The 22960-nt window shown below is 39.8% G+C and overlaps 2 protein-coding genes across 2 annotated transcripts; one reads left to right on the forward strand and one right to left on the reverse strand.

Annotated features, from left to right (window-relative positions):
* Positions 1-12458: 12458 nt before the first annotated feature.
* On the reverse strand, positions 12459-13986 carry LOC147885100 (uncharacterized). The gene is made up of 4 exons (XM_087397268.1): positions 13644-13986; positions 13436-13541; positions 13092-13296; positions 12459-12503 (listed from the first exon to the last, which is right to left on the reverse strand). Exons 1-4 carry the CDS (start codon positions 13984-13986, stop codon positions 12459-12461), a joined length of 699 nt encoding a protein of 232 aa, XP_087253394.1.
* A 5125-nt stretch (positions 13987-19111) lies between these two features.
* Positions 19112-19918, forward strand: LOC147885101 (uncharacterized). Its single transcript, XM_087397269.1, has 2 exons — positions 19112-19335; positions 19426-19918. The coding sequence occupies exons 1-2, from the start codon at positions 19112-19114 to the stop codon at positions 19916-19918; spliced, it is 717 nt and encodes a 238-aa protein (XP_087253395.1).
* Positions 19919-22960: the final 3042 nt, after the last annotated feature.

Genomic DNA, 22960 nt, shown 5'->3' on the forward strand with positions numbered 1-22960 from the left:
ATGCATTCGATCATTGCCATCAAAGCAAAGAAATTTAGGCTTTCTCTCCTTTTCTTGTGTTCTATTAAATCCCATAGACTACTCGGATCTGGATCATCAGGCATTGCTTCCACTCTTTGTGCATCTCTCGAGATTTTTTGCAAATAATAAGGACGATACAAGATGTTTGATGGGCACATCATACACATGCTTGATACAATGCAGGTCAGTGGTTGCCTAAACCATCCCGGTGGTTGCTTGTGATTGAGCTTTGGGATAATTTACTTGTTTCATTTCTTGATACAACACAGGTCAGTGGTTGCCTAAACCAGCCCGGTGGTTGTTTGTGATAGTTTACTAGGCTGGCCTAGACTTAATGTGATTGAGCTTTGGGATAGTTTACTAGGCTGGCCTAGACTTAATGTGATTGTCCTAAACCAGCCCGGTCACCCAGAAGTGCATCACGTCATAGCCCCAAAATGGCCCCAAAAATAGTACTGCGATTAGCTACACCCAAGCAAACATTGACCCATTTGTTGAGTATAGTATCTTTCTGGCCTCTCCGACTCACACAGTTCCAAGAAGTGCATCCACATTGCAAAGTAAAAAGCCAGGCTCATATCTAATAGCACTTGTAGTTTGTGTCTTGTGCTTGTAAACACCCTCTTGACCACTTCTAAAATCCTCCCTTGCTTGTAGGTTTTCCCTTGAAAGATATCTTTATGCCCAGAAACTATGGAATATAGAACAACAAAGTGACTGGACCTAGTGGATAGTTATAATTGTTAAGCGTGCTTGGGCTAGAACAATACCAAGATGGGTGACCTCTCGGGAAGTTTTGAGAGCAATCTCAAAAGTCTCCCTCACGGCACCAATGATGCCTTCGATGAAAGGTATGCTAAGGACTATGCCTTGGCTACCGCCTTGATCACATGCTTTGGTGGAGCTTTGGGTGATCGGCATAGTCTTCTCTTCTTTTTGGCAAAAAAAAAAATCCCACTTCTGCACGACTTTTCTTTCACACCTTCTCTGTCTGCAAATTTGAGTGCGCCTTCTTCTATTTTGGTTGGCAAAATTTTTCCCCTCGTTCTTATGCTGCTTTCTTTCACATTTTCATTGTTCACAGATTTTCTTGTAGGCCCGTGCACTTCCCATGCTATAGATCAATGAAGCCTTTGCTTTGATACCATTAGAACAAGATTCGCTTGTGGAACTTGCAAATCATTGAAAATACAACGAAAACTATACACAAAAACATGCATGATCTTTCAAAACTCACAAACAAAAAAGATAGCAAGTGCATTAGGTGCAATCTCCCTCATAGGAGTGGTGCTCATCTTCCACTTCCTATGTATTTGATTGATTCAATAATTTTGAGCAACAGCTGACACAAAAACATGCATGATTGGAAAAGATAGCAGATGACACAAAAACATGCATGATCTTTCAAAACTCACAAATGGAAAAGATAGCAAGCACGTTGGGTGCAATCTCCCCCCATAGGAGTGGTGCTCGTCTTCCACTTCCTATGTATTTGATTAATTCAATAAATTTGAGCAACAGTTGATACAAGCTCATGTACATCTCCTCCATGTACGAACTGGAGATAAGCCATAGACACACTTTCCAAAATATCTTGCCTTTTCTAGAAATAGAGTTTGCTTTTCTCAGTTTAGTTAATATGCTTAGGCTAAGCCTCTAACGTTCCAAAAATTAAAGTATGTGAATGAGCATTTGTAATTTCAAAATTTATAATATATACATGAGCATTTGTAATTTCAAAAACTAGGCTTTTGAAAGTAAGCCTTGTGTATTCCCCGCATCATTGGTTGCACCTTACCTGCACAAAAATATGGCGAATCATACTTGCCACCAATAGCCATCGCTCAATTAGTTACTCTTCCCCTAAATTCACAACATCCATAAATAATGCAAATATTTCAAGCATAAGAAACTTTGGAATCAATCACCAATATTATTCAATATTTTGGCATTTAAGCGATGCAAAATTAAACAAATCATCAATGGATGGTGCACACACATGACACATACCATTGCATGGTGCACACACTACTACACATGCATAAAATCATATGGTTGGTGCACTCATTGCTACACATACCGTGCACTCATTGCTACACATTCATAAGGGCGTAGCCATATATCTAGCTATGTGTATAGATGGTGCACACACTGCTACACACACCATCATTCATCACTTAAGTGGTGCAAATACTTTGCTACAACACACTCATCGCATAAGTGGTGCACACACTACTACACACTCATACAAAAAGTGAGCACACACTACATCAGTTGTGTGACAAAATGCTAGACTAAATACTGAAAGATCAAAAAATAATGGGATGATTCCAATTCTCGTAACAATATTGAGTATGTTATCATTCAATAAATAGAATATGAATAAATAAACTACATTATCATTCACAAAAGTATCAACCTCTGAATTTATTTGAGTGAGAATCAGCGCATCATCCTTGGTGGTGTTCATAAAAACCTTAATGTAATATTAGCTTTAAAATTTTCATTTAGTTTTATATTGAGACTTAACTTGATTGAGTGAGGATAAATGTGTGAATTCAAATGATTAGGAGGGTGAATGCAAGGTTTATAGTTGGTATGCAAAAGTCCTATGGTAGATACTCAGGGGGGTCACTCATCATATGTAACCCTATCACATGAGTTCAACAAAAGGATATTTTTTATTTCTAAAATTTACAGAAATAAATATACATAAGGGACTATTTAAAATAGTTTTGGAAAAAATTTACAGATTTGTATAGAAAAGGGGTACATTTTATTAATGAAAATTTTATACAAATAAGGGATTTTAGAAATATGCATTGAACGCACGTGGTATAGAGGGTTTATACATAGTGACCCCCTCGAGGGTAGATACAACTTCCAAGTCTTAATACTAAATTGAATAAACCTTCATCGCATTGAGAAAAATATGATTTTAATGGATTGTGCACTACAAAGACATAGAACTAAGTTTTTCCATGAAAACTTAACAATTCATTGAAGATCTATTCTTCCCAAGAGGCTATGAAAAATGTATGACTACCTTGATCTTGTCCAGATGTTATCCAACCTTGGTCAGAAAGTAATGAGTGTATAAAGAAGTATAATGTCTTTCATCAAAACTCATAGTCTAAAAACTAGCTCCTCTCCTACACATATATGATCTGCCAATATTTTGCAATATCTACTTTCCTCACGAGGATAGATGAATTTGGTAAATTATTTACGTTTGGTTGAACGAGACTCGTCTCATGAATCTTCGTGGTGTTTATTATCAAGGCTTGCACTTCAAGAGCTTTGGATTGAGTGAGCCTCATCTCATGAACCTTAGCGGTGTTTATAAACACCTTGATATCCTTTACATTGGCAAGACTTGCATTTCAATATCTCCAAAGCCAAGTGGAATATCCCATAAGGATTTGCCATTAAGCCATAACCCTTAGTGCTACTCATACACACCATTTAAAAATTTCAAAATTATAATTGATAACCATGAATTTGCAATCACATTGTAGAAAATCCTAAACTTTTCCAAGAATGAGCATGAGACATCTATAGGTGGAGGAATGTAAGATTTGTAGTTGATGTAAAATCAAGTATTAATGACATGCACTATCAAATATTTAGAGTAACATGATTCATTTCATAAAAGGACAAATTTACATTTTATGTGAATCGCTCAATGCAAAGGTAAAAAATAAGAATTTTTGTTGAAAACCAAACAACTTTTTTGAAATGAGTAATTTTGGATTGCTCACTACAAAGGTACATCAAACACTATGTAGTGGCAACAACTAGTCACCAAACTACACAATTGGTGAGAAAGTAATAATTTTGATTAGTAATGAATCTATAAAGGAATACAACATCTTTATCAAAACTCATATTCTGCAAGTAGCTCCTCCCCTACACATATATCATTTATGGCTTCGACACAAATGTGCCCATATTTTGCGATATGTTTTTTTAATGAGGAATCAGACCATGATGGAATATCAGGAGAAAATACATAACAACTATTTTGTTTTGCATTTATATTTCTATTGCTGTTCATAAACCCAGCCACATTTCCATACCAAACATCACCGACAATGTGCACCATATCCTTCAAGTGTAGAGTTAAGGGGAGATGGAAGGAGGAATGACCAAAAGTGTGCAAGTAAGGCCTAGAATAAGATAATGGTAATGAGAGAAGAACTTCAAGGCAAGATGGAAGAAGGAACAAAAAGTGCAAGAGAGGCTGAGGATAGGAGAATGGTAGAGAACAGAGCTCCAAGGCAAGATGGTAGAAGTGACTAGTACTTATAGGGAGATTGGAAAGAATTTTTCCAATCTCCCTATAAGTACTAGTCACCTCCATAATGGAAAATGGTAGTCCCTCTCTTGAGGGAATCGTGCACAAATAAGCCTAGGCTAGCACTTGCAATAGTCTACTCATGCACCTCAAAAGCCACTCTTTTGATTTGAAACACCTTATTGATAGTAATAGGAAACTTTAGCATTCCAAGCTAATCACATTCTACTATGTACCTACTCAAGCATGATTCAATCATATATATCTCTACATGACAAAAGATAAGCTCAAAGATCCAAATAACCATCATAGTAACTTGAGATTTAAAAAAAGAAAAAGTTGACACTTGTGTCTTCGTGGAAAATATGCGTTCCATAGCGGATCTATATAGGCCTTAGCAATGTGTTCCTTGATATAGGTACCCTTGTACCCTAGGTGTGTAGCCAATTTAGAAGCTTGCATAGCATTCATTGTAGAGAGGGGTGGAGCATTCCTTAAAAGTCTAGTATGTGATGTATTGAGTATAAGCACCTGGCCACATCCACCATTGTCTTGGTACAAGAGATGTACCATCTGATTTTGCATTATCCACCTATAGTCCTCTCTCTTAGTTGGCCTGCAAGAGGAATATTTCTTGTGTTGTATTCCATTCTTGACCATTGATGATTTGCCTCACTCCATTCATCAAGAACTTCTTAAACAAGATTTAAATCTTTACGTCCCTTCACTATAGCCAATTGTCCATATCAATTAGTCTCAATTAGGTTATGCACATCATTAGCTTCATTGAGTCCCATCAAGTAAGGCATCAACTCTTCTAGTAGACTATTATCCTCCTTGTCTTGTACATTAAACGTAGAAGGAAATATGCAATTCGATTGGAGGATTGATGCAAGCCTTGTATGGAGAGTCATTAAGAAGGATTGTCCTTCTAGATCACATCCAAATGCCTTTGAGATTTTTGCTAATGATTTCAGCAATGCTTCAACACCAACCTTGTCGGGCCTATTTATCCTCCTCTTGAGATAAGTGTAGCATCCCCATTGAGCCCATGTCACAGACAAAGGGAGGCTCTCCTTTGCATATTCATGTAGCTTTCTACCATCTCAATGACATTATGCTCCATTGCAATTGACCAAAGAACTACATTAAACCTTTCTAGACAAAAAATCAAAACCTCAATTCACCTATGATGGATAACCATATAACTATTATGGCCATTCATAAGGGATGGGTGTAGTGGTGACTAGAATAAGAAATGACTCAATGGCAAGCCATTCAATTCTACTATCATAGTCATTGTTGGCCTATCCAAAGATGTTTGATGTGGATGTAGATGCAGACTTTCCTTATGGTTGCTAGCCCCTGACTCCTCCAAGTTGCCGATTGCTATGCTTTTGTACATGTTTGCAACAAAAATTTATAGGTTTTATTCTTGTTTCCCATGTCATATCCTTATGTACATCTTTCAATCATGTAGGATTAATAAGGTTGCTTTCAATTGTCCCCAGTCTTGGTCGTATGTTTTTCTCTATCCTTGTTGTCTCCATTTCATCATTAATTATCCCCATTTTTTATGCTATGTTTTCCTTTGCACTTGATATCTCCATCTCCTTCCATGGATCATTGATTCCTATGAATTTGAGGGTAATGTAAATAGTTCCATTTTTTAGAATCTCTTCAACATAGTCCAACTATGAAAACAAAGAAAATCAAGACTGACCATAAAGTACTACCATTTTCCTCTTGAGGAAATTGCATTTCTACCATTCTGCCTATAATGTTATGGAGTGTGCCAATAGTGATAACATTCTCTATCACATCATAGAGAGAAGACATTATATCTATAAGGTTATGGGAAGAATGGCACTACTATCATTCTCTTTATAAGATCGTGGAGAATGCTGATGGTGCCTTATAGGGATAAAGTCACTATTGCCATTCTCCATAACTTGGGGAGAATATAACTACTACAATTCCCCCCATAAGATTATGGAGAGTAGCACTAGTGTCATTCTCCCTATGTGGTTGGAGAATGTAGATAGTGCCTTTCTATATATCCTCATTGGAAGTGGGATAATGGCACTAGTGCTATTCTCCTTTAGGGAATAGTAGCACTAGTGCCATTCTCCCTATGAATGTAGATAGTGCCTTTCTCTATAGCCTCATTAGGAGTAGGATATTGGCACTAGTGCTATTCTCCTCTTAGGGAATAGTACTAGTTTATTTCTCGTAGTAAGAGTATGGGGAGAATGGAATTAGTGCAATTCTCTCTATAAGATCATGGAGAATGCTAGTGGTGTCTTATAGGGAGAAAGACATTATTGGTATTCTCCATAACTTAGAGAGAATGGTGACTAATGCCATTCTCTCTATAAGGTTATGGAGGATGACATTAGTTCCATTCTTCCCACAAGGTTGAAGAATTCCAATGCTTCCTTTCTCCCCATAGTCATTGGGAGTGGGAGAATTGCACTCATGTAGACCCGAAGTCAGACCCAAAGTCTTATCTTCAGGATTTTGTTCGAGGATGCCGACTTTCTGGATGGTCCATGAAGGATCAGGCAGAGATTTTTCCTGATTTTCTTGAAGGTGTAGCCTTGAGTTGGCATGAGGCCTTGTCGGCAGACTCTACCAAGGAGGACTAGGACCAAGTGGTTGCTACAATGAAGAAGAGATTTGGGGCAGTGGAGTTACCAAATGCTTTGATATTGCAGTTGGATCGGTTTTATCAAGGAGATGGTGAGATGGTCTCTACATTGGCAATCCGATATGAAACTTTATGGACAAAGTATGAAAGGGCAGCTTTGTGAGCTATGGCATGTGCATCATTGGCCCCTCAAAGTGTCGTAGGGATGGAGCACTTAAAGATGAGCAAATTTGTTATGGCTTTAGAGCCTTAACTTCGCTCGAAAGTAATGAGTAAAGATCCAACAACATACGTGGAGGCTTTTCACATTGCAACCAAGAAAGAAGCTTCTCTAAAGATCGAATCCTCTTTTGTGTCTTCAATAGCTTCAACTTCTAAGGTGGAGGTAATGGGCACTTCTCAGGTACCAAAGTCCTTTGAGTTAGATCATAATATCTCCCAATTGATGGCAGAGTTTGCTGATTTGAAATTGCATTTGGTTAATGCATGACAACCTAGAGCACCAAAGAGTAAGGATAGGCCTCGAGATAAGAGTGGGGTCACTTGCTATGAATGTAATGAAAAAGGTCACTATTGCCCTGAGTGTCCTAGATTGAGAAAGAAAGAAGAAAAACAAGTATCCTTGTTAGAAGCTTCTTCAGGGGATGAGGAAAGAGAGGTAATGATGGGGCTAAACGGGGGCATGGTAAAGCAAAATAAGAAGAAGAAATCAAGGAAGAAGTAGATGAGGAACATCAGGAAGAGGAATGCCATAGTAAGAAAAAGAAGGCATCTAGAAGGAGAATTAGCTAGTCAAACTTTCCTTTAGGACGTGGCATTGGAAGCTATGACTTATTATCTGACCTTAAAGAAAAGGAAGCTCATATCACCTTTGGTCAATTACTTGCTTTGTCTCCAAAACTACAGAAAGAATGGGGAAACTTGCAAGTACAAGAGTGCCAAAGAAGAAAAAGAAGAAAAGTTCCATTCCTATGGTCATTTTGATTTTTGCAAGTTTGTTCATATAAACAAAAAAGAAAATCAAAGGGTAGATGAGTTAGCTACTCAAGCCATTGTAGTACAAGACCAGGGGGTGGTTTCTTTGGTAGACACTGGATGGCTAGAACTGCAAGATGTTCAGCAATATGTGGAAGAAGGCATGTTTCATCAAGGGTTAACTCCACAACAGAAGCAAATTGGTTAGGAAGGCTTGTCCCTATACTATTGTTGGATGACATTCTTTATAAATTGGGAAAAGATAAGATGCTTTGTCGGTTGGTCCATCCCATGGAGACTAGGAGAATCCTAGAAATGTGTCATGAATGCTCCGGTCATTTTGCTTGGGTGTGATTTTTTTGTGAGCTTTTTGTGACGAGCTTTTTTTTGAATTTTCATGAATATTGTGAGCTTTTCATTCACTCATCTTGCTAGCATCTCTATTCCATCCAGGAGTTGAGAGGGGGTGTTAGAGGCCGACATCTACTGATGTCACCTAGAGAGAGAGGGCCTTGCTTATGGATATGAATGAACCTGACATGACAACTTCATAAAGTAAGGCTTATGAAGTAATGGAAGGATCCTCATGCAATACTATGTGTGTACAATAATGTGTGCATGGAATTTGGAAAAACCTTTCTTTGAAATCAAAATGAAGGTATCACGGCTTAGATTGGGAGGAGATGAGGAGAAATCGAAAACCAACATGAAGAGAAGTCCCATCCACACAGTGCACTATCAACAAATAAAGAGGTCAAGGGACTTTTTTTCACCTGCATTCCACTGAACAGTTGCAGGGCTGCCTTGCCATGCCCATTCTGAGCACAACCAGCACTTATGTCACTCCAGGAGACCACATTCCACTGTGACATCTCTGTGAACACTGCCCTTGCATCATTTAGGTTCACGCACTTGCAATACATATGGACGAGGGCATTCCCCACAATAACATCTGACTCCCATCATTGCCAGCAATAGTAGCATGGGTCACACGACCCTCTTCTAGGGATGTCATAAAAGCATAAGCATCCACAAACACTTAATCCAATCTAATTGCTTGAAAGTATTAACCGTACAAGTGCATGTGTACTCATAATCTTTGAAAAACCTAATGCCCTTGTGGTTTCGTAGTACTAGGGCAAATAGATTGCCAATAAAAAACCTGATGGTTAATTACATCTGTTATGCTGAGCAACTACTTCAGGTTAAAAAAAAGAGTACAAACATGTACACCAGCAACGGCTGCTCGCTGCCAACGCTACCAAAAAAGCCAAAAAATCTAATTTAAACACATAGGCTTCATATTGTTCTATAGCTCAACCAAGCTTATCTAAAATGCAAGACATTAATGAAATGAGATTAAATAGTCCTCAACAATATTGAGGCTGTAGTGCTTTCAGTAGCCAGGACAATGAAACATTAGTTGTGGCACCTGTAAATCGTTACATTGCCACAATGGAAAATCAACATTCCTTCCAAAAAATGTGTGATATGAAAGCAGGAACAAATACAGACTCATAGGTAGGACATTCATGAAATGAGATTAAACACTCCCTAGCAATGATTAGTGCTTTCAGTAGCCAGACAATGATTCAAAAATATATTGAGTCTATACCCAAGTTATGGATTGTTTACTCAAGCTAAAATGAAATTAAAAGAGGTTTTGACATACAGTCGGGTGGACATGTCCAAAAAGTAAAAGCTATAGTCTATACCCAAGTTATGGACTTTTTACTCAAGCTGAAATGAAGTTAGGGTAGGTTTTGACATATAGGAAGGCTGCAAAAGTTTCAAGGATGCGAAACTTGGAAAAACAATCTCTACAATAGAATCTAGCTTCATGCCACTATGTTGCATTTTCCCAAAAAGCTCGAGCAAGAACAGCATGCACATGTTCAGTGCATCCTGCAATCAAAGCACCCCATGACACTACATCCCAATAGGTCAGTTCATAAAATTCTCTGTGCACCTGAACAGTTGCAGGGATGTCTTGCCATGCCCATTCTGAGCACAACCAGCAATCATCGCACTTAGGAGACCAGAACCCATTGTGGCATCTCTGCAAACACTGCCCTTGCATCATCTAGGTTCACGGAATGGGCATACATATTGACAAGGGCATTCCCCACACAGTAACCTCTGACTATGGATCGCCGGCATTCCCCACACAGTAACCTTTGACTATGGATCCAAAAAAGAGAAAAAAGCATAGAGCAATAAAGACACTCTTGTGCCATACAACCACCATGAGCAAGGACATAGTATGTGTTACATGATAACCTCAACAAGAACATCAAAAGTGATGATCACAAGTATTACTGTCAATACTACATAGTTTATGGAAATGCTATTCTGTACTGATTTGATCGCAGACACATGTCAGCAACAACATTGTCATTCTCTATGGAAAGACAATGGCGACCTAACTCTTCACAAAGCCTTGCCATCCCAAAGCAACCTGCAAAGACATCGATGATGCAATCACCAGGGTCTGTGAATGTTTTGAGTATCCACCTACAAGAAGCACTAAAAGGGATCAGAGGATGTTTGACAATCCATATTTGTTTTCCTTGAAAGAACTTCAATTATACCCCATAAATTCAATCTGTGCTTGTATAGGATCTTACTCGTGCAAGTAATCTGATCTTTCTGCCCCTCCTCGTAAGTAAGTTGATGCAACTTGTGTCCTTTTTGTGACATGTTTACGGTCACACTCGTGTAGCACTGATGTCTTTGCTGAAAAAAGCTTATTAGAGACATTTGCACCTGCTTGTCGATCCATGTGTGGGAGGTCAGATTTTCCATGCCAGAAGATACCCATTTGTAGATTGCGAACCTAATGGATGATGGCACCTCAAGTTAGATACAAGCAAATCATGCTTATTAGAACAATATAAACAAACATTTAGGTGATTTAATGTACCTCCTCTCCATCATCACGTAAATAACCAAAGTCAAGAAGCACTGTATATGATCGATGGAGCTCGAACTCGGCCTTCTTCGCATGTGCAAATATATAGCCCCAATGTTCTGGGAGAGAGCAAGTCACGTACCACCCCTGGTCTGCTACGAAGTCATTGGCAAACTTTGCCACCCTTGCAGAGAGCTTGAGGGAGAATCTATTCCACTCTGGGCATGTAGCACTACTTATGAGTTCCACTGCCAAACTTGTGGGAAAATCTGCCCATACCAAGCAAACCACCTCGACACAAGAATTACCATTGTGTGACAGACCTGGTGCTTTCACTTTTCTTAAAAATTCATCAACCCTAAAATGTACAATTCAATCTCCCTAGATCAATGACTTATATTCCAAAATAGATTCTTAAATGTACGCATTTCTTAAAAAAAGAAACACTTACAGCTTTGGTGCATTCGACAACTGAATGAGATCCTCTGTAATTACATCCATATATGCAAACAACTTTACATCTGCATCAAATCCTAGCTCGAAAGCTTCAGTTTGGCTGCAAAATCAAAAAATCATAATCAAGAAAGAGAGGAGTGATACTCACTAGATAAACTCGGTTGTTGATTAATGGAACTGGTTCTTGAAGCATGAAAATCGAGTCGTTTCTTTGTTCTCAGCTCTTGAGTCTTAGAGGACTCTATATTCTCCGATAGAACCTGCTTGTAAGAATTACAAAGGACAAGACTCTAGGTTATACTATATTTTCATTAGTGTTAGTTGTTAACTATTACATAAGTATGAGGAGTAGAGGTCTCACAGGTCTTTTCTTGATAGCTGACTCTCCGTTCGTTGATCTAGGTCGTAATGTGATATCCACATAACGGTTCTCTGCATCCAATTCATCCTCATCCATATTGTCTTCCATGTTCTTCTCAAAGACTAAGCAGCAAATGTTGCAAACTTAAGTATATGGTAGATACCCGCATATATAGACATTGGTCTAGATGCCTATGGAATAGGAACTTTGGAGTATTACCTTCACATCTATTTTTCTCAGTGGGATGTACTTTTCCCAGTGGGTAATCCAACCACCAAGGACACACATTAATCTTCCAAATCATTATGCCCTTATCTTTCCAAGATAAGGGATACATGCTTCCCTCTTTCTCCATGTTTGTCCATGCCATGACCTCATATGGCATCCTTGCAGATGAATTGGTATCATGCAAAGACCGTATCCACCTATTATGTATGAAAGAATGTAGACATATGAGTAAAACAGTTTATTAATCCTAAGAGAAAGGAGAGGGTTGCTATTGTACCACCTATACACCAAACGTAAGGATGACTCTTGCATTTCCGGCTGCTTATCTGCTTCAAGAGTAGACTTCATATCCTTCCAAAGCATAGGGAAGGCTTCTTGGAGGTGAAGTCGTCTTTGCTCTCGAGCAAATGTCTCAAACCCATCAGGCAATTCCAAATCATGGCTTCGCAAATTGTTGATGATGGAAATCCCTCGCTCAAACAAGTATTGCCAATATGTTTCCTTTTTCACATGTAGTCGAAACTTTTGAGCATCCCCATACTTAGCAGATGCAACTGGATCATTTCCACGTGCCATCATCAATTGTTGTAGAAGCTCTTTTTTCCTATTAATATCATGGCAAAGGAAAAAAATATTAGCATCACTATGGAGTGATTGTGCAAAAACATTAATTGACATTACCTATTGGGATTGAATGAGGCTAATATATGCACTTTGTCCTTAGTCGTGGCACCCTTTTGATTCCAATCATAACTAAATAGAAGCTCGAAGAAGCCATCACCATTTGCGGGATTGGCAACAGGTACCATCTTGTATGCTCGATCACGAAAGATGACTTCCACATTCTTAATAGCCTTACTAAATTTATTAGTATACTCCTCCAGACTCATCTTCGATTGATCAAGATTTTGAGTAGCTTTCTTGATCGCACATGAAAAATCATCCTTCCATGAAAACAAGAAATCAAAACATTGTATGCTCGATCATGAAAGATGACTTCCACATTCTTAATAGCCTTAATAAATTTATTAGTATACTCCTCCAAACTCCATCTTCGATTGATTAATATTTTGAGTAGCTTTCTTGATTGCACGTGAAAAATCAACCTTCCATGAAAACAAGAAATTAAAACATTATCCTTTTTGGGACACCTTTCATAGAGCAAAGGGATATTTATAGTTCGCGTAGATACCTTCCAAACAAGTTGTGCCAAGACAATAGCTGGTGTTGTGTACCATGGGTTACTATTCTTCCTTTCTATTGCCATCTCCACTTCCACCCATCTCTTATCCTCTTCACTCAATAACTCAAGAAGTGAGGATTTATCTGCCATGCCAAATTTTTGAAAGAGGAAGACCTCGTGCCCATATGAATGCTCTACATGCGCTCGAACAAGTCTGCAATACCAACATATATTCACATGGGGATTACTTTCTAAAGAGGAGAAGTTAAAGACATAAATACCAATAGACTTAGTTTCTAAAGAGAAGAAGTTAAACTAGCTATACATAAAAGTATTATAAAAAGTTATCTTACTCATTGGTTGATTTTAAGGCAAGAAGTAGCTCTCCCTCTTGAGATTTCTGCACCTCTATGAATTGGCATCTCACTTGGATATGGCGAGTTGGCATTATTGAATAAGCTACAACATATCAATTCACACAAGTAAGCATGACATAATCATGTGCAATGCAAACTATAATAGAACATTTCCTTATGCATGATAGATTTATCAAAAGAGTACCGTCTTTGATCCGAGAAAACCATGCCTTCAACCTATGATTTCCATCCCAAACAAGGAACTTCTTCCCCTTCAAGTCTTGCCACTCATTACTTAGCTGGTTGTCGAAGTCCTCACTTATTTGATTCCAAATAGGTCCCCATTCTTGACGATCAAGTGCCATAACATAGAAAAATTCACTTCCTGGCCGTTGCAAGGATACTAGAAAAGGTGCACTATTTATAGCATAGCCTCTAGAATCAAAACTATCTCTCAAAACAGTAATCTCAGACGTTGATGTTCGAATAGCCTCATTAAGAGCCAATCTACAGAGAGGAATCAGAGGGGGTTCAATTCTTCTTTGCATCCGAAACTGATCAAGGACATCTTGCAAAAGTCCAATTTGAATCTCCTTCCCAAGTACTCTTACATGTGTTGGAGCTTTTTCTTTTGTCTTTTCTGCACTCTCTTGCTCTCCTTGGCCTCGAGGCTCTTCTTGCACCTCCTGTTGCTCAAGACTAATCACGGGATGAGACAATGACTCTTCTCGAGTGATAGTAGCCTCAGTTTTTGCAAGTGTCTCCATGTGTGGGTTATTTGCATCATTTTGTGGAGTACGAGACGTACACTCCTCACTCACAGATCTTCTTGATGGTCCAGATCTCAATGCATAAGTTTTAGTTCCTTTGAATACATATCACAACCAACAAGGATGAGTTATATATTGCTCACATCCATCATAGATATGCCAAGGTTATCAGTACCAAAAAGTTTTAGAATTACCTCTTGTAGTTGATTTCTTTTGCCTTGGTGCCATCTTGTCAGGATAAAAATGCTCACTACTATGAAACCCGTATATACAAAATGTTTCAAATCCTTAAGATAGTAGAATATAAAATGCATAAGCATATACAAATGATTCAAATCCTTAAGATAGTGAAATTTGTAACCCTTGATACATTGCAATGCAAACCCTCAAGACAATTGAGATACATATCAATTCCTTGAAAGAAGTTCTCGATACCAATATCTTTAAATGAATGCTAATCCTAATTCAATAATAGGAAGCGGAAAAGCTCCAACTAAACTCATTGTCCCCGAGTGACCCCCCATGAAGCATGTTTCTGTAAAGATCCAGCTCCGTTTTTCCGATCCCGCTACCTTGTCATCTATGCGGGAACACATTAATAAAATGCAAGGCCTCCATCAAGATATACTTCACATTGGGAAAGAGCTCTCCTCAAAAGATATGGCTATCACACTTTTGTCTCGTGTGGTCTTGGACAGCCAGCACTCTGCCTTCTACTCCTTTCTAATCATGTCTGGCTGCCTCAACACCATTACCTGGAAGGAGCTTGTACCTATGGCCTTGAATCAGGAAGAGCGGTTCTTGAAGCCCTCTAACAAAAAACAAGCCAATGCAACTGCTACAACCGCAGTCTTTCCGATTCCGCTACCTTGTCATCTATGCGAGAACACATTAATAAAATGAAGGGCCTCCATCAAGATATACTTCACGTTGGGAAAGAGCTCTCTCAAAAGATATGGCTATCACACTTTTGTCTCGTGTGGTCCTGGACAGCCAGTACTCTGCCTTCTACTCCTTTCTAATCATGTCTGGCTACCTCAACACCATTACCTGGAAGGAGATTGTACTTGATCTTTGTGGACCCATGCTGGTTGTCTCCTCCTTGTCTATGATTTCAACCGCTACTCTTGGATTTACTTCCTCTCCCACAAGCATCAAGGCTTCAGTCAAAACAAGTGATGCGACAAAACAACAAGTGCAGAAAAAAAGGGGGGGCTGCTGAGCCCCCCCCTTTTTTTCGGTTTCATAGAGTATGGGGGCTGCTGAGCCCCCCCCTTTTTTTCCCTTGGACGAAAGGACACAGCATATGGTTTTTCCAAATGGACGAAAGTATGCCCAAGTTCATGGGCTGATCACAGAATATACGTTAGCAATCCAACTCCATAAACAACATAGCTGTATATACATACACAAGTTCATTACTGCAATGACTCCAAGATGCTGTTCTAGGTTTGAAATACTACCATGAGTTCCAAGTAAAGGACAACGAAAGCTGAGGAAGAGGGTCGAATGGATGCAAAGCAAGAACTAAATTACCGACGAATGGATGCAAAGCAAGAACTAAATTACCATGAGTTCCAGGTAAAGGACAACGAATTTCCCATCTGCATATTTGCAAAGGAGGTAACACCAGCTAAATTTCCCATCTATGAATTTCCCAACGAATTTCCCATCGGCATATTCGCAAAGGGGGGGGGCTCAGTAGCCCCCCAGACTCTATGAGACCAGAAAAAAGGGGGGGGCTCAGCAGCCCCCAGACTCTATGAGACTGGAAAAATGGGGGTGGCTCAGCAGCCCCCCCCTTTTTTCCGGTTTCAGCAGCCCCAGACTCTATGAGACCGAAAAAAAAGGGGGGGCTCAGCAGCCCCCTAGAGTCTGCGCTAGCGCAGACTCTGGGGGGCTACTGAGCCCCCCCCTTTTTTTTGGTTTCATAGATTCCCTGAACTTGGGCATGAAGCTAATCTAAAACTCTGCATCATCTGTAAGACTTTGCTACTAGTGCTTCATTTTCTGCTTTCCAGCTTATGGAAGGGAAGGCTTACGAAGCTTCTATACTTACCTACACCTGCCATATGAAGTTGCTAAGAGAAGTCATACGAATCACTTTACCTGTTGCTCTGGCAGTCGTGTGAGTCTTTAGAAGAGCCGACTCCCTAAGCCACGCCTTTACAAAGCTTCTTGAGATGAGACGAAGAGAGGGGACGAAGGAGGGAGGAGAGCTAATATCGATAGGATGGGAAGGAAGGAGGAGAGTGGAAAGAGGGAGGAGAGAGCTAATATCGATAGGATGGGAAGGAAGGAGGAGAGAGCCGAGAGTGGAAGGAGGGAGGAGAGAGCCAAGAGTGGAAGGAGGGAGGAGAGTGGAAGGAGGGAGGAGAGAGCCGAGAGAGGGGACGAAGGAGGGAGGAGAGAGGTCGACCCCGTGGTGCTTGCGTATTATACTCATCGTATCACTGAATTGCCCTTCATCGTTAAATTGATTTGGGTACCTTGGTTCGCAATCACCTACATTTTCTAATCATCGTAGACTCGGTTAATCGGGCCGTATTCAACAGGATATTTTATTTAAGTTACAGGGGAAGATCAGTGCAAAGCAAGAACCAAATGGCGGAGTTGATCTACCGAAATTACTATCATCCTAGGTGAGAGACCCATTCGACAATGCAATTACTTTCTTTGTTCTCTGTGTGGCTTGAAGCTATCAATGATGAAACAAAACGGTGGCTCCCTCGATACCATCGCAAGCAAGGATGTCTCCAAAGCGTCATCAGTGTGCGATCGGCCAGCGTGCATCGATGATGTACCCACTGTCTTCCTGCTAGATAGCCCACGTTGTTTTGAATGCTAGATAGCCCACGTTGTTTTGAAGGAGTCTCTCCTTCATCTCTCTCCAATCATTAATCGTCCCTATAATAGCATGTGGCTTTTAAGGCTTAAGATTGTGGCATCCTGGCATAATCCAAGTTTGTGAAAGAATCTCGGCCGCCACCTTTCTCACCATCATTCCAGCTCAATGGGTTGTAATGACGGCCACATGGCTACTTCTCATTGTGGTGTTAGGGCATCATTGACATTGGAATTAGCTCAAACACCACCTGTTTCACAATCCTCTACCCATTCTCTATCCATTTTCAATATTTACACTGCTTTCTCGTGACCACGCATCCTGATACTACTCTCTTGTCATTTTCTCCTCTTCATTCTCTCCCACCATTACTTTCTAAGTCTCTTTGGTTGCCTTCTAGCTTTGCATCACATTGCATTTCTCTCTTTCATCCCTTCTTATTTTCATGATCCGTGTTGGGTTATCATCCCTCTGCTCTCAATGCCATGTTGGATTACCATCCCTTTGCTCTCAAGATTGTCTGTATTCTCTGACCTCCTCTAATAACCACTTTCTCTGAGCTCCCTCTGTCTTTGGTACCTTTTGTTGTGTCATCCAAAATGGCTACAGAAGAGGCCTCTATTGAATGGCTTATTGAAGGAGTGAATCTATCACACTCTATCCCGCTCAAGGATGGAAGAAGGATTGTTAGTAAACATTTCCTTCAAAGCCTTCTTCCCCATACGCACAAGCTCATCTGCCTTAAGGCAGTCATTGAAGGTGAAGCAACAATGAAGGTAAAGTTTTCATCTGAGTGGGATATTGATGGTCAAGAGCATTACATACTGGATGCCTCCTTGACAAAAAGGTATGCTCTCATCCACAATACAATCATGGCAGCAAGTACTATTAGTGATCTTGAAGAGCCTGGTTCATCATCACGTTGTGTTGCTAGTAGAGTTTATTACTCCGAAGAGTTTGGCAAAGAAGGAAAGAAAACCTCTCAACCATCTCCTTACGTGGATCTTAAAGAGTTAAATCCCATTGAGAAGCCTGGTATGTACCACAATTCTTATAAGTCGAGGACTGATGTTGACATTGAGATGATGCAGACTTCACACATTGACCTTGAAGGCTCAAATGAGGACCATTCAAAAGATGAATGTCAAATTAGCAAAAGCATCATACCTTGGATCATGGAGAACAAGCAAGCCAATATACTCAAAATGCGGATTGCAAATATAAAGCAAAGGAAGCAAGTCACTGCATTACCAAGGGTATATAATGGAAGTATGCTATTGGAATTTCCTCCAACTTTTGGAAACATCAATGGCATGAATGGCATGGAGCAAAAATTTGATGGCCACATATGGACTAAACCATCAACCACCAACATGGCTATCTCATGTACAGTAAGGCTTAGCTACTGTGTTGACTCATTAGAATGCCATAGAATTACTTGCCCTTATTTTGCAAACAATAAGAAGTTTAACACATCCTTTTTTAGAGGCTACCTACAAAAGAAGATTGCTCTTGGACTCTTGACTGAAGAGGAGAGGAACAAGATTGTTTGTCACTATTGTCGTAAGCCTGCTTATTGCATTGATACTTGTAATTGCATAGTAACACCTATAGTGGGGGTTATATTCATAATATACACAACAGTTGATGTTGAGATATCAAGCTCTACCCTTGATGTATATAGAGAAAACAAAGAAGCTTGTTGCAGATGTTTTGAAGGTGGATAAAAATGCTAGACCACACAAAGCTCAAATGAGTGTTGCCAAGGAGCTCTTGAATTCATCATTGATGAGAGGAGACAATAATGAAGGGGCAAGTGTCGGAGATCTAGAGTTGACCAACTTTCTTGAGCAATTGGTACCACTAGTTGAGAATCAACAGTATGTTTGTTTGTAGCTAAGTGATTTTTAATTTACTTAACTTTAGAATGGTATAAAGACCTTCTAAATAGTTGACTTGTGATGTTACAGGTTCAAACGGATTGTTGCACAAGAGAAGAAGGCAAGGTTACCTGTTGGGGAAGGTTATGATAGCCTTCTTTTACTAAAGAAAAGGTCTATGTATTCATTCTTCCATGGAAGTCGTTTTCCAGGGCAAGGCTTGCCAGATGAAAAATGTTTTGTTTTTAAAATGTCAACCAATGGTCCAGCATCTGGTGTGGATCTTGTTAATCGCATGAGAAGAGGAGGAAATGGTGATTTGAGGAATTCATGGGTACAATTTTATCACACCCATCGAGTGATTGGGTGGAGTACAATGGCATGTCATGTTTATGATCCTAGGTATAACTTCCCTCCATCCTTATGTATCCATGTTGCTATCATCAAGAGAGTTGTGGTATAATATTTAATAATGTTGGCTTTGTCTACCAGTGTGCAGGAATTAATGACCATCGCCACATGTGAGATGAAAGATGAAGATGCTGCAAGCCAAATCCTATTTTGGGAGATGTTGAATGCCACAATGAAAGAATGTGGGTATCCCCCTGCAGATTTTCATGGTTTCATGTCTGATGAAGCTGGAGCAAATTGGATAGCTGTGAGAACTATTTTCAATGGGGGTCCAAACAACATAATTGTTGGGAGAGAGTGCTCATGTCTCTTCCATTGGGAACAAAGCTTGCATAAGCACACAAGGAAATTCATCAAAGAGGATATGAGGAACGAGCATATCACCATGTGTGAGAATTGGAGATTATGTAAGACAAAGCAAGAAGCTACCAACCAAGCAAAGCTCATTCGGAAGTGGTGGCATGCGAGACACGTCCGTGTGGCCGACATTCCTTCAATGGACATATGGTTTAGTTGGTGGGATGTGCGAATTGCCCATTGGGGGAATCTCATGAGCGCGGTATGTATTTTGTAGATAAATGTAGTAAGCTAAATAAATGTAATAAGCCAATCTAATTACCTCCCTTTTTACCACAGGTAACAAAGAGTTCCTTGGAGGAGGCACACACTCCAAGGTCAAATCTAGCTGAAAGCATGCATGGTAGTTGGCTAGCAGGAGAAGGGTTTAAGACAAAGATACAATTATATGATGGTTGCATCTCGGACATGGCAAATGCCCTATTACAAAGTGCCAAACAATATGCATATATGATTGGAAGGCATGTTGGGGATGGTCCTAACTTGGAAGCCTTGATGCAAAGAGTGGCCTCAAGGAGTACACCTTCACCAGCACAAGTTGCACAAATGGTGCATGAAACAGTTGTAGGGACACCAATGTTTGAAGAACCAAGACCATTACATGGGGATAAGGTAACAGTCCAAAGAAAGAGAAGCAAGTCATCAAGTATACATTTAGAAAACACCTCACACAAGCCAGGATATGTGATGGAGACCAGAGATCGTAAGCAAAGAGGGCGGCCGAGAAAAATTAGGTTCGAGACAGAAGGTGGAGATTGGCATTCAATAAAACCACAAGGTAATACCCAACCAGTGGATGTTGAGGCTTCCACAATGGAGCAAGATGGAGTTCAAGGGGAGTCTACGAAAACATCATAGGAAAAACATGGCAATGTAGGGGAAGCTGAAGGAGCTCAGAATGAGACCATGCCCACAAGAGAACAAGCCCCAACGGCTCCACCTATGAGACAAGGAGGCCTTCCTAGTGGCCTCTCTATTGTTGAGGTGCCTATCCATCGTACCTTTTGGGCAATTCGAAGGACCTCCAAAAACTCTAAAGTGAAGTGTCTTGGATTCATAGATGGAAAGGTTAAGTGTAATCGATATATACAAAGCAGTTCACAAGGAGTGGTAGCACCCTGTTTCTACTCTGAACGGTGGCATCCAGGGCTAGGAGGACCAAAAGCACAATGGATGTGGTTTTGTAATGATGATATAACTCATGCATGGCAACTAGATCATAATATCATGCATGTTCCTAAACGTCCATCTGTGTGGAAGGTGGATGTGGAAACAAACATCACAAGTGAGGAGATAGGCAATCTCATCAAGGCTGGATTTAGACTGCAAATAGTGGATCAACCCCATGTAAATTGGAGGACACCAAATGTACCTCAAGGATTAGCACCGATGCCAACTAATTTTTGTGATGCACATGGAGGGTCGGCATCCATACCAAGGAATTTAGCTCAACACACATTGGTAAGAACCACAAAATGGAGGCATGGCATATCTAAGGAGGCTGCAAAAAGAATAGCTAGTGCTCAATCTATGCACGCTGTTGTCATGGGAGAAATGACAGTGGAGCTTCTTCATCATAGTATTTTCCATTTGAGAACAACAGGGTCTGACAAGGCTCGGATGTCTTACGATGTGCACATCAAGACTGAACCCATGTGTACATGTCCAGATTTTCAAAAAAGAGAGTCGGGTCAAAAACCTTACCTGGCATGCAAACATATCTATTACATCTTCATCCGTGTATTGGGATTGGATCCAAATCAACACATGCTTATTCATCAACCAACCCTTTCCACTATGGATGTTTCATCAGTGCTTAGTCGACCTAGGATCAATCCATAGACTTGAATGCAAAATATAAACTTGGTTGGTGTTATGATAGCCCACTTTTTGATGTGACACTTTTTTTTGCTCAAAATTTGTTGTGTTGAGTCAACACAATGTTCTTAATGTGGAACATTTTACTAATTGCTTTAGCCTTTTCAAATAATAGAACTACATGAAAATTGGCATATGCTTACTTGAAGTTTCATTAAACCTTTGTTGCCTTAGCAACAATCCATAGACTTGAATGCATAATACATATTTGCTGGTATTGTGATGGCTCATTTTTATATATGATATCATTTATTACTGACTTGCAATATAAATTACTTGGATTAATAGCTTTGTCTTTTTTAGTCCATAGAATTGCTAATTGCTTTGGTATTTCCTAGGATAAATCCATAGATACAGGATAAGTAATTACTTTGTTATTTTTTGATTAGTAGGTCTTTTTTTATGGAACTCTAAAAAAGCTCACAAACTTTGATAAATTTCCAAAAAAGCTTGCATTAAAAAGCTCACAATAAAATTTTCCCCATTTTGCTTCAATGAGCACAGCTAGGAGAATTTCTTAATGCATGTTACCTTTGGCCATGCCTCCATAAGGATGTATATGAATGGTGTCGAAGTTGTAAAGTATGCCAAAAGTTTGGAAGGCAACAGTTGATTCCTGGGCCCTTGAAGCCTATTCTAGCATATGGGCCATTTGAGAGGTGGGGGTTGGGATTTTGTGGGACCACTCCCTCACTCATCTCAGGGCGAGCATTATTTATTGGTGGCCACAAATTATGCAACTCGGTGGGCAAAGGCCAAGGCCACAATCAATAGCAAGGCAAGCATAGTTGCAAAATTTCTCTTTTATCAAATTTGTTCACACTTTGGTTGTCCTTTGGAAATTCTCACTGATAGAGGAACCTCTTTTAGAAATGAACTAATTGAAGATGTGGTGCATAAGCTAAAGATAAATCATAGCATGTCCATGCCATAGTATCCCCAATGTAATGGCTTAGCTGAGAAAACAAATGGATTGTTGTGCAATTCAATGAAAAAGCTTGTAGACACTAAGAAAAGGCATTGGGATAGGCACTTGGCAGAAGTTTTATGGGCTTATAGAACCACACACAAGCCAGCTATTGGGTTTACACCATTCCAACTAGTGTATGGAATAGAAGCCATTTTGCCCATTGAATTAGAGATACATAGTCTTCACACTATTGTTGCAAGAATAGAAGGACAGGAGGATGCCTATGCTCAATGCTTGGTACATCTAGAAGCCTTTGATGAATGCAGATTATAGGCCTTACAAAACTTGGAAGCTCCTCAAAAAAGGCGCAAGGCCTGTTTTGACACCAAATTACACAAGAAGAAAGATATTGCAGAAGGAGATTTGGTCATGAGATTTGATAGACATTTGGACAAGCGACGAGACAAAAAG

Source organism: Dipteris shenzhenensis, chromosome 26 (assembly GCF_047967505.1).
Source record: "Dipteris shenzhenensis isolate YYH24624 ecotype China chromosome 26, Dip_SZ_1.0, whole genome shotgun sequence".
Classification (NCBI taxonomy): domain Eukaryota; kingdom Viridiplantae; phylum Streptophyta; class Polypodiopsida; order Gleicheniales; family Dipteridaceae; genus Dipteris; species Dipteris shenzhenensis.